Here is a 13,027-nt window from a genome sequence, read left to right as displayed (position 1 = left end):
CTAAAATACAGTCACTGCATAAGTATTCAGACCCTTTGTTATGGCAAGCCAAAATTAGTTTGAGAGTAAAATGTGGCTTAACAAATCACAGAATAAATTACATGGACACTGTGTGAAGTAATAGGGGTTGACATGAGTTTTGAATGACTAAACCTTCCTCTGTCCCCCATACATACAACCTCTGTAAAGGTCCCTCAGTCAAGTATTGAATTTCAAGCACAGATTCAACTACAAAGAGAACGGAGCTTTTCGAAAGCCTCTTAAAGATGGTCAGTGATTGGTAGATGGGTAACAATAACAAATCAGACATTGATTATCTCTTAAGCATAGTCAAGTAAATAATTATGCTGTGGATTATGTATTAAACCACCCAGACACCTCAAAAGATACAGTTGTCCTTCTGAACTGACCTGCAGGACAGGGTTGAAACTGCTAAGGGATGTTATCATGAGGCCATTGGTGATTTTATAACAGCTACAGTTTAATGACTGATGGGAGAAAACTGAGGATGGATTAAACAACTTGTAGGGACCTAAATGACAGTGAAAATAATACAAATACACAGAAAAAATATATATTCCAAAACATGCAACAAGTCACTAAAGCACAGCAAAGAATTACACTTTTTGCATAAATGTAAAGCCTTATGTTTGGGCAAATCCAACTCAAAACGTCACTGAGCAATTACCTCCTTATTTTCAAGCATGGTGGTGGCTGCATCATGGTATGAGTATGCTTGACATCAACAAATACTGGGGAGTTTTTCAGGATAAAAAGAAACGGGATGGAGCTAAGCACAGGCAAAATGCTAAAGAAAAACCTGCTTTACACCAGAGACTGGGAGAAGAATTCACCTTTCAGCAGGACAATAACCTACAATAAATCTACACCGGATTTGCTTACCAAGAAGACATATGGCAAGACTTGAAAAGTACTGTGAGCCATGATCCCCAACATCTTGACAGAGCTTGAATAATTTTTTAAATAATAAAAATGGGTAAATATTGCACAATCAGGTGTGGAAAGCTCTTAGAGATTTATCCAGAAAGACTCACAGCTGTAATCACTGCCAAAGGTGTTTCTAACATGTATTGACTTATGCAACAACTATATTTTAGTTATTACATTTTTCTTCACCTTTAAAAAATGTTTAAAAAATTCTTCCACTTTGACAGAGTATTTCGTGTACATTGCTGACAAAAAAAATACAATTAATTCAATTTGAATCCCACTTTGTTACACAAAAGAAGGAGGATTCTTTATAGATAACATTGATGTCATCGCTGAATAATTTGGCAGCTCATTTATGCACTGTAGTTCCATGGCGCATAAAGACTAGGGCAAGCATTTCGTGAGGGAATTATATAAAATAGTGCACTATGACAGTGGTTTTCAAACTTTTCTTGCCCAGGCAAACTGGCGACCCAGCATATGTTAGAAAAAAGGTGAACGATAATGGCAAGTAAAATAAATACTTTATTTTAATGAATAGATTTGGTTGATAGCTTCATTATTTTGACCTCCCCACAATTAATTGGAAGAGGAAGTGTCAACTCTAACATAGCCTATAAGCTGAAAAGGGAAAGGTATCTTGTCGCAGGAGAGAACATTTAGCTGTTTTAAAGGTCATTTTCTGCAATTCTTCAGATTTTTTCATTGAGCTGAAAGAAAAATTTTAAGATTTGAAGTTAATTTCCAGCAATTCTATACAGTTTGGCATGGAGTTGAGGGACAATTTTGCCGCTTTAAAGCACATTTCCTGCAATTAAATGCATTTTGCCATGGCTAATGCTGTATTCCTCTGCTCAAACAAAATCAATGGGCATGTGCCCTGACTGTCTAATTTCTATTCGATTGTTAGTTCTCAAACATTGTATTATGAAAAGATATATATAGTTCAATATCTTTTCTGCATGCTTTTTATCTGGTTTTGGTCGTTTAAGTTGACAATGAAACTGTTTTTCCATCCCGAAAATTACCACTTAGACAGCCCGCCTAAGAATTTTCTATACAGAAAAACCCCTGTAATTAGCTCCAATGACTGTAATTTCCTCCATATTAAAGGGATGGTTTGAGATATTGGCAATGAAGCCATTTATCTACTTCCCCAGAGTTGGATGAACAGGAACAGCTAGCACGGTAACTGTTCCTGTAGACTGCCAGTCATTGCGCTAACGCTAGTTAGCATTGGCTCGTGAAACTATCTCTAACTTATTTCATACTGGACGCAGAGACATAAAAAAGTTATCCACAATGGTCTTCTGTTGTAGCTAGCTAGCGAAAATGTATTAAAGAAAATGTTGGTATGTGTCTTTCTACTGTAGTCATGTGCAATATGGTAACCTTACAGTTGATTTGTTCCATTGCAAAAAAATTGCTTTTCCAAGCCAAACCCAAGTCACTGCCTCCCTGAAAATGTGAGTGTGTGATGTGTGTATGTGTGTGTGTGTGAGGGAGAGAGCATGTGCGTGCTAGTGTGTGTGTGAATGTGTGAATGTACTGTATGAGTTATATTATCTCCAGCAGTGGTATGATGGACAGCATGTCGGGTGGTTCCAGGTCATAGGGTAAAGGGTCAGGCCCCAGATGAAATGTTGTTTTGTGCCTATGAGGGAGACTCTGTAAAGACCAAGCAGTATTAATGGGTGAAACTAAGTAAAAGTGCTAGCGCTGCAAGATGCCCTAGACAGGGGCATCTGAAAGACAAAGAATTATGAACTGAAGTGTGTGAGGTCAGGCCCATATGCCCCGACAGAAGCTATATTAATCTGCCTGCTGAGAACAGGCACTGAGGGGGCAGGGAGAGAGGGAAGAGAGAAGAGGAGAGACGGAAGGGGGGAGAGGAGAAAAGGGCAAGGAGCACTAGGGGGAATTGATAGTGAGCAAATAGACACAGGGTTCTTGTACTGTTTTGTTTTGTGTGTAGTTTGCATTTGTGTGAGTGTGTTAGTGTATATAGCTGTCTATGTAAAGTGTAGGATTAGGAAGAGGAAATTGGATTGCTGTCCACAGTAGAAAGGGAAGTCATAAAACCTAATAAACGAACTAACAAACAGTGGTGTAAAGTACTTAAGTAAAAATACTTTGAAGTACTACTTAAGTCGTTTTTTGGGGTATCTTACTTTTTTTTTTGTTGACAACTACACCCCTAAAGAAAATAATGTACTTTTTAAAAACATTTTCCCTGACACCCAAAAGTTACATTTTGAATGCTTAGCAGGACAGAAAATGCATCGTTTGTAAAATATGTCTGACTGTTGGAGTGTGCCGCTGGCTATCCGTAAATTTAAAAAACAAGAATTGTGCCGCCTGGTTTGCTTAATATAAGGAATTTTCAATTATTCATACTTCTACTCTTGATACTTAAGTATATTTAAAACCAAATACTTTTAGACTTTTACTCAAGTGGTAATTTACTGGGAGACTTTCACTTTTACTTGAGTCATTTTCTATTAAGGTATCTTTACTTTTACTCAAGTATGACAAATTAGTACTTTTTCCACCACTGCTAACAAACCACCATACTGGAGACTTTTGGGGAAATGCATGGCCTAAAAACCTGAAAAGCAGCAGAACACAACTCATGCTGCTCGGAAACCAGATCAGGAAATACAACCCTAACATCCTGAACACTGTCTCGTTATTCCTGCGTATCTCAGCTAACATGATGGAATTGAAAAAAAAAAACGGAGTTCCTTGAGTAAAACTGATTTTCTCACTCAGTAGAGGCATGCTGGCTGTGAACTCAGGCGCCAGGCTCCATTTTGGAAAGGAGGGAACAGGCAGGTAAAGGCGCCCGGCGGTAGCAGGAGTAGCAGGAGCTCCTGGTAAATAAAACATCTGAGAGACACGCCCTGTAGTCCCAGTAACATGAATTGTGCATGCGGCGTGTTTGGAGTGTGATCTGGGAACATAGATGAGCGACTCACAACCCAGCAGGAGCACGGCAATCACACACCAAACAAAAGACAGAACAGAGGGGGAGAGGAGGACACCAGCTTCCATCTACCAGAATACCAGAGAGAGAGAGCAGCAGGCAGGGCCTCTGCCTGTGTGCCAGTGTGGCTGTGTGTGAAGATGGGCAACGGCAGGAGGGGATGTTGAGTTCAGAGCTCTAGCAGCTGAGCAGAGGGCACCCACAAACCTGACCAGAGCCTTTAGGTTTAAGGTAAAGATCTTTGTCACTTGGATAAATACAGCCAGCTGTACAGTACCAGAAGCTGAGAGGAAGCATAAAGTGTTCCTGTCCCTCTGAATAGGGAGGGTGTCCAAACATGAATGGATAGTAGGAAGACAGTGTGACTGACCTGGTCTCCAGGGGCACGCTGCTGTTCAGCGCCCAGCTTTCCTGGAGCTGGACTGACTCTGGCGTGGATGGGCCCTCCCCGGGGGCCGCCGAGGGGGCATGGGTTGGGCCGCGGCGGCTGGCCAGGGTGTTGCGGTTCAGGGAGTTGGCCGACGACTGGTGGTGGTTGTGAGGAGGAGGGAGTGGCGGCCGCAGAGACTGACTGTGGTGGTTGTTGGGAGGACCTGAAGGAGAACACAGGAACAAATTAGGGCTTATTGTTTGACAGGAATGGTGTTCTAGCGCATAGTGAATATTTCAGTTGTTATAGACTTGGCGGGGGCTTTATAAATGTGTACTACTTCACAGCCTGAATTGACTGATTTAATGAAAGCATTATCCATTGACAGTGATGTATGTTTGGATGCTTTAGTTTCATATAGAACATTTTTCATTTCATGTGTTACAAATTGCTTTATGAGAACAGGTCAGATCCAAATACAAAAACACCTCTGAAGAAATAACTAAAATTGTACAAGTATAATATTTTACAGACTAAATCCAACCTCCTGTAGTGACCAATTCACCTTATTCATTCCATAACTAAAAAAGGGAAACATTTATGAAAATTGAAAGCTGTGAATTATAACTTTGTGAAAGTTTAAAATGTTAATTATGATTAAAACTATCCAAATATTGGAATCAAGTGCTCTTAACTTTTAAACATTTAATCAAATAATATGATACAAATACTTGTATGCATTTTTGTAGCAGCCCTAAATCATTCCATTTAATTAAAAGATAATGAAAGTAGGTAAATACTTCCGATTTTGGTAAATGAGATCTAAATCTCTAAATTAAGGTATTAGAAAATATCACTAATTACTCAAGTCTAAAGAGAAATATTTGAACGATTCTAATTTCTATCTACAGATACTGTATGATACAGAGAACAAATTGTGTAGCAACATGAATAAAATCTTAGTGCTTCCACCTCCACACATTCTTTACAAAGCCTGCGTGACGGACTGATCGGACAATGGCAAGACATCAATGAATCAACATTTTCATTTTGAATGAATCAACAAAATAAAAGACAATATATACTTCTTCCATGATGCAATAACAGTCTTATTGACTAAAAGGTAACGCCTACTGTATAAAAAAAGCACACAAACACATACACTGAGTGTACAAAATGACATAGACAGACCTGGTGAATCCAGGTGAAATAATGATCCCTTATTGATGTCACTTGTTAAATCCACTTCAAATCAGTGTAGATGAAGGGGAGGAGACAGGTTAAAGGAGGAATTTTAAGCCTTGAGACAATTGAGACATGGATTGTGTATGTGTGCCATTCAGAAGGTGAATGGGCAAGACAAAAGATTTAAGTGCCTTTAAAAGTGGTATGGTAGTAGGTGCCAGGCACACCGGTTTAAGTGTGTCAACAACTGCAACGCTGCTGGGTTTTTAACGCTCAACAGTTTCCTGTGTGTATCAAGAATGGTCCACCACTAAAAGGACATCCATCCAACTTGACACAACTGTGGGAAGCATTGGGGTCAACATGGGACAGCATCCCTGTGGAACGCTTTCGACACCTTGTATAGTCTATGCCCCGATGAATTGAGGCTGTTCTGAGGGCAAAAGGGGGTACAGCTCAAGATTAGGAAGGTGTTCCTGATGTTTTGTATACCCCGTGTGTATTCTCCAACGGGTTTCTCCTTCCTTTCCTTGTACAATTAATTTCAGCTATTGAACATTTCAGGAGTAGCATAAAAATATCCGTTACCCATACAGTATGTAATGTCAACATCGTAAAAAAAACAGTGGGCCTACCTGATTACGTACACAGCACTGATAACTGAAAGAATGAGAGTCATACCAAGACCTAAGACATGAGCTAAGAAAGGGAGGCCTTTTACACAAAATGTCTTGTGAAAAGAGGAGAAATGAGAAAGGGATTGGGCCGAGCTGAGATCAGTCATGGTTTGGAGGGCCAGGGTGTGTAATCTCCCACACCACACTGTGTAAGAACTGGAGAAAGACCCAGTGCTACAAAACCCACAGTTCACAAAAGCTGCGTTTGGACTGCAGGGACGCAGGGAACAATCTGAGCAGCACAATAGGGCTGAGAGCAGTGGATTATAAAGTGTGACGTGTCCATCAAAGCACCACTCCACACTACAGCCCTGGCTAAACACAATGGTATTCTGGTACTAACCCTTTAATGTGCTCTGATAACCTTGGTCGGGCTCTGATCTAATGCTTCTTCCACTGTTTCCCCCTGCAAACTGCCGTTCAAACTCAAAATCGAGCTGACAGCCATGGAGGTTGTTTACCAACCCTCAACAGGTCTGTGGGCACACAAAAGGACGCACAGTCAGAGGCCTCAGTTTCTAACCTTCAGTAACGACATCCCTGTGTGAAACAGTGGAATCCCACAAACACAATGGCCGGGCTCCTCATCTGTTTAAACATACTGCCGAGATCACAGTGGAGATCTGAGCAGGGGGGTTATCAAAGTCCCTTCTGTAATACGCAGATTACAGCATTCTGCAGCGTGCTGGCCTGTATTGGTCTACTGTATTGTGTGTTTCATAGCTCTAATACAAAGGCCTTCTAAGATGGAATTAATGTCCTTTCATCCGCCTTGGGGTGGCAGGTAGCCTAGTGGTTAGAGAGTTGGGACAGTAACCAAAAGGTTGCTGGATCGAATCCCAGAGCTGACAAGGTAAAAATGTGTCTTTCTGCCCCAGAACAAGGCAATTAAGCCACTGCTCCCAGGTAGGCCATCATTTAATAATAATTTGTTCTTAACTTACTTGCCTAGTTAAATATATATATTTTAATTAAGATTAAGATAATTTTATTGGTCGATAGCACAATTTGACTTCCGCTTTTAGCTCAACTCTTCCGAAATACACACATACAGGCTTGGACAGGTGCAGGGGGCTGCCACACTGGGAGTCTGGGGAGCTGGGATTTGATACCAGCAACCCTCCGGACGCCAGCTCACTTCCCGCTCTGACCCTGGATTTGAACCAGCAACCCTCCAGTTACCTGCCGGTTACCTGTCACAGCCAGTCTTTCCACAGAGGATCAGCCCTTCCACTGTGGCTTGTGCTGCACGGTAGAGGAATGGCAGGGCACCTACAGTTGAAGTCGGAAGTTTACATACACCTTGGCCAAATACATTTAAAAACTCAGCTTTTCACAAATCCTGACATTTATTCCTAGTAGAAATTCCCTGTCTTAGGTCAGTTAGGATCACCACTTTATTTTAAGAATGTGAAATGTCAGAATAATAATAGAGAGAATGATTTACTTCAGCTTGTATTTCTTTCATCACATTCCCAGTGGGTCAGAGGTTTACATACACTCAATTAGTATTTGATAGCATTGCCTTTAAATTGTTTAACTTGGGTCAAACGGGTCGGGTAGCCTTCCACAAGCTTCCCACAATAAGTTGGGTGAATTTTGGCCCATTCCTCCTGACAGAGCTGGGGTAACTGAGTCAGGTTTGTAGGCCTCCTTGCTCACACACGCTTTTTCAGTTCTGCCCACAAATTTTCTATAGGATTGAGGTCAGGGCTTTGTGATGGCCACTCCAATACCTTGACTTTGTTGTCCTTAAGCCATTTTCCACAACTTTGGAAGTATGCTTGGGGTCATTGTCCATTTGGAAGACCCATTTGCGACCAAGCTTTAACTACCTGACTGATGTCTTGAGATGATGGTTCAATATATCCACAAAATTTTCCTGCCTCATGATGCCATCTATTTTGTGAAGTGCACCAGTCCCTCCTGCAGCAAGGCACCACCACAACATGATGCTGCCACCCCCGTGCTTCACGGTTGGGATGGTGTTCTTTGGCGTGCAAGCCTCCCCCTTTATCCTCCAAACATAACGATGGTCATTATGACAAACAGTTCTATTTTTGTTTCATCAGTCCCATGTGCAGTTGCTAACCGCAGTATGGCTTTTTTATGGCGGTTTTGGAGCAGTGGCTTCTTCCTTGCTGAGCAGCCTTTCAGGTTATGTTGATATAGGACTCATTTTACTGTGGATATAGATACTTTTGTACCTGTTTCCTCCAGAATCTTCACAAGGTCCTTTGCTCTTGTTCTGGGATTGATGTGCACTTTTCGCACCAACGTACGTTCATCTCGAGGAGACAGAACACGTCTCCTTCCTGAACGGTATGACAGCTGCGTGGTCCCATGGTGTTTATATACTATTATATACTATTGTTTGTACAGATGAACGTGGTACCTTCAGGCGTTTGTAAATTGCACCCAAGGATGAACCAGAGGTCTTCAATCTTTTTTCTGAGGTCTTGGCTGTTTTCTTTTGATTTTCCCATGATGTCAAGCAAAGAGGCACTGAGTTTGAAGGTAGGCCTTGAAATACATCCAATTGACTCAAATGATGTCTGTTAGCCTATCAGAAGCTTCTAAAGCCATGACATAATTTTATGGAATTTTCCAAGCAGTTTAAAAGCACAGTCAACTTAGTGTATGTAAACTTCTGACCCACTGGAATTGGGATACAGTGAATTAATATATAAGTGAAATAATCTGTCTGTAAACAATTGTTGGAAAAATTACTTGTGTCATGCACAATGTGGATGTCCTAACCGACTTGCCAAAACTATAGTTGGTTAACAAGAAATTTGTGGAGTGGTTGAAAAACGAGTTTAAATGACTCCAACCTATGTGTATGTAAACTAGCCTAGTGGTTAGAGCGTTGGACTAGTAACCGAAAGGTTGACAGATTGAATCCCTGAGCTGACAAGGTAAAAATCTGTCGTTCTGCCCCTGAACAAGGCAGTTAACCCACTGTTCCTAGACCGTCTTTGAAAATAAGAATTTGCCTAGTTAAATAAAGGTAAAAAAAAACTGTAGCTGCACTGCTGTGTTATTAGTGGGAGCAGCAGCTTTTTCAGAATGGATGACATGGTGACTTAACCCTCCACAATAAAGAGATGCAGCACGTTCGGGTCACAGCAGAGTGGAGGGGTGCCTAACACAGCACACACATGATCACACACGTGAACAGAAAGCAACAACATCAGCCAGGCAGAACAAGTGCACTCACACAACCTATCCCCGGAGAATTATGCCTTTTCTCTTTCTGCCTGGAAGACAATCATTCCAATTCCAAACAAAGTCCTATGAGGAGCAAGAGGGGCAAACTAGAAATTAGCAAATGAGGATACAAACTTAATAACAGCCAGCCATGTTGGTAATTACCCACTCCATGGATATAGAATGAACAAACTTCTAAAAGGTTAATTGCTTTTCTGTCAGCAAGGCAGCTCCTCGCTACTGTGGCAGAAATGGAAATTGAGAGTGTGTCTGTTTTCTTTATATTAATCAGGGGAAAAAATGATATTATATTTATTGTAAGAAATATGTATTACACCCAAAAAATTGCTAAATTAATAAAATAAATGTTTCCATTAAAAACAAAGATTTATGGCAAGATTTATCCAAGTAAAATTGATATCAGCCAAGCTGCAGCAACATCCATATGAGCATGACTAAAACTTTGTTCTGTAGCTTTAAATCTCATAAGCTCCTTTAATGTAAAAACTGTTAGGAAACAGCACTGAGCTGTAGTTCAACCCAAAAATGACATTCATTTCCCCCTCTATCTTCTACCTCCTTTTGCTTTTCTAAATGTAATTTTATTTTTATTTTCTTCCCCGTCAAGAGTTGATTCATAATTAAGTTCTAATTTACTGTGCAAACCTACAGTATGCAAAAGACAACTCAATAAAACAGAGACGAGAGCCCGTGTCAAATAAGCTACTATATGATGGTTGTTGTTTTAGAATCATTCCTGAACAAAAAACTGGATGCCAGCTCAAGCCAATTTGCTACAAAACTCAGTTTAAACTTGAAAATCTCTGTTTGAACTTGAAAATCTGCTCCAACTCTCTTTAAACAGTATGGGAACAGAGGAAAACACACATACACACATGAAATGGTCTACATGCCTATTTGTTTCTCCAATGTTTAGGAGTCCAGGCAAAATAACAATTGCTGTAGATAATGACCCAGGTGTAGAAATGTGTTTTATAGCCACCTCAGCTATCAAAGATACATGTGGAGAAAAGAGACAGAAAGCTGAGAGGGAATAAAAAAGGCTAAAAGCAATTACAGATCAGAGGCAATGCAGGGCGAAATGGAAGCACAGCACAACAGCTTCCCGGGTCCGCTTGTTGTTGTTAGTGGTGCATGGCGATGTTGAAATTACTGCAGCTCAGATTCGCAGGCTACGGGCTAGAATGACAAGGATTAAAATAAATTGCCCAACATGAGCGGTGGGAACCTTGGAAAAACAATACGAGTAAAAGCATAAATGTCAATTTGGAATGATAAAAGACACAATCTAAACAGGGCAAGAGAAGCCTCAAGACAGCGCAAGGTAATAGAAATTGTGATTTTTACTGTGACTCAGCCCGCTTAAAAATAAATGAGGTGGCATGATTGGAAAGGGGGTTATTTTCTGTCTTCCACCCGTTTGTTCGTTCCACCTATCTATCTCTTCACACAAACCAAAGACAGGTGCAAATCTCTTCATTGAAACAGGCCCAAAAGGTCAGTGTACTCATGACAGCTCTCAACGCCTCGACGAGTGTTGGACGCCTGCCAAGCTGAATGGGTTAACATTTGGCTTCGGCTGCAAATTGGTAAGAACGGTGTTATGGATATGCAAGAGCCAGGATTCAGCTGAGGGAGTCCAGACTTCCTTTTCTTCCACTGCTAGCACATCATATCGTAATAGAGAACGGCAGGATTAGCAGAAGCAGTTCCATTCGTTTTTTCCCCCACTTCTGTTCGGTGAATAAACTTCATGTTGACAATTCTGTCGGGCGTTTCCAGAGCGATAGGATGGGTGGCAAAAAAACAGACCCGCAGCAACACCACACCAAGTCAGATCAGTGAGCGGCCATGCTTGAGAAGCCGTGGATCATACCCCTACTCTTCTAAAGAGCTGAGGATCTGGAACTGCCGAAGGACAGCTCAGTTTCGGAGTGCACTACTTAGCCCTGTCCCCTTGATCTTTTTCTTTCTTGGGGATTTAATTAAAAAGCAAGATTGCAGTACGTTAGTGCAAATGAAATACAGAAACATACTGATGGAGAGAAGAGGGGGGGGGGGATGAGACGGAGGTAGTTTTTAAATATTCAGCGCACACTATTTCCCTGCCTCGGTCACTCATCTCCACTAATTAGACAATAATAACTGTCCAGCAGCAACAGACAGGGAGACGAGACTACTGCACATTCAACTTGAAACCCCTCCAAATCAAATACCCCAACGCTATGAAATGACATTCATCACCAGAGAGATCTGTGGCATTAATACAATTTATTAATACAACATTTAAGACCAGACAAATTCCTTTGGTAACAAAGTGGTATAGAGAATGGAGTGATCAAACATGCAACACACCGCACAAACCTCTAGTGATTTCCCTGCTGGAATGTTTTCCTACTTCATAAAACGCATAGACACCGGAAATCGCAAGAGGGGGGAAAAAAAACAACAGATGAATAATGCATTGGTAGCATTAGTGCGCTAAGAGCCTGAGTCTTTCCAGGAGTAGCTCCTGCGTCTGCCACTGCTCACATCCAGTTCTGGCTAAACCTTCCCAGAGAGTGTGTGGAGAGACAGGCCCCAGCAGGCACACATACAGTGCTGATGCCATCGACACCTCACTTCTCCCCCCATGGCACCCGGGAATGTGACGGCCTCAGGAAGAGAGATGGAGCGTACACAAGGTGCTAATGCTGTAGCATGGGTTAGCGCAAAAATTAGCAGGAGACTAACAACGCATACCAATTACGCACAGCCGGCACTGGGGATAAGCCACAAGCAAGGCTAAGAGTGGAGGCTTCAGGGGCAGACTACACGTTTGAAGGCAATGTTTAGCATTTGTTTGGAGAGATGCAACACTGCCACAATATGGAAGAGGCATATTATGCATGCAAATATGATCATGGGAATGAAAAAGCCGTCACAATAATACAATGTGGAATTTAGGAGCAGGGAACGCAAAAATCAACAGTCATCCAACTTCCAACACACAGTGATTTAAACTGGGATAACAAAATATGCAATGAGGCTAGAGGAGTAGAGGGGACGGATGACTGAGTTGTCGTAATAATAAGGGAATCAGTCGATAACTGAACAAGGCACGTGGGCAGGAAATCCAACTGCAGTGTAACCTTGGAGAATAAAAAGCATTGCAATATGACGGGGAAAAAATGGCTCATTATCCGTTTCATCATTCAGCTTCTTGGTGGTTGTTGGTGAAAATGTTTCCCTTTGAGAGGTGATTGTACGAGAAAAGTACAGACGAGCCTGAGACGACACAACGTGTGCAGATGGCGGGGAAAAGTAAGTTACAAAACAGCACATCAGAATGCTTTGTAGAGAACTATAGTATCCTATTACAGAACACAGTATGTGAACTGTGTGTGCTCTACATACAGGAACCTCAATCAAAAACGATAGCAGGATTCATTATCAGAAACAGGGAAAGAGATGCCAGAGTGGAAAACAACAGGCAATTAAAATATTATTTATTCTATCCAGCTACCTAAACAATGGAGAGAAAAAAAGAAGGAAAAGCACACTTGACAAAGGAGGAGATGTGTTTGAAATCTCAATGGAATTGATGACAAGGAAATCTAAAAAGCGCTTTAGATCTGTGATACCTCT

The 13,027-nt window shown here is 41.4% G+C and overlaps 1 protein-coding gene across 3 annotated transcripts in view; it reads right to left on the bottom strand.

Moving 5' to 3' along the window:
- Positions 1-13,027, bottom strand: part of LOC139583257 (teneurin-2-like) — a 133,000-nt gene that overhangs the window by 49,782 nt on the left and 70,191 nt on the right. For all 3 annotated transcript variants that reach the window (XM_071414123.1, XM_071414134.1, XM_071414143.1), the window contains one exon: positions 4,308-4,530. In XM_071414123.1, the coding sequence (XP_071270224.1) occupies positions 4,308-4,530 (223 nt within the window). The remainder of the gene's footprint in view (positions 1-4,307; positions 4,531-13,027) is intronic.

This window comes from Salvelinus alpinus, chromosome 1 (genome assembly GCF_045679555.1).
Source record: "Salvelinus alpinus chromosome 1, SLU_Salpinus.1, whole genome shotgun sequence".
In the NCBI taxonomy this organism is placed as follows: domain Eukaryota; kingdom Metazoa; phylum Chordata; class Actinopteri; order Salmoniformes; family Salmonidae; genus Salvelinus; species Salvelinus alpinus.
Note: the sequence above shows the minus strand (reverse complement) of the source record. Positions and strands in the feature narration are given on the sequence as shown.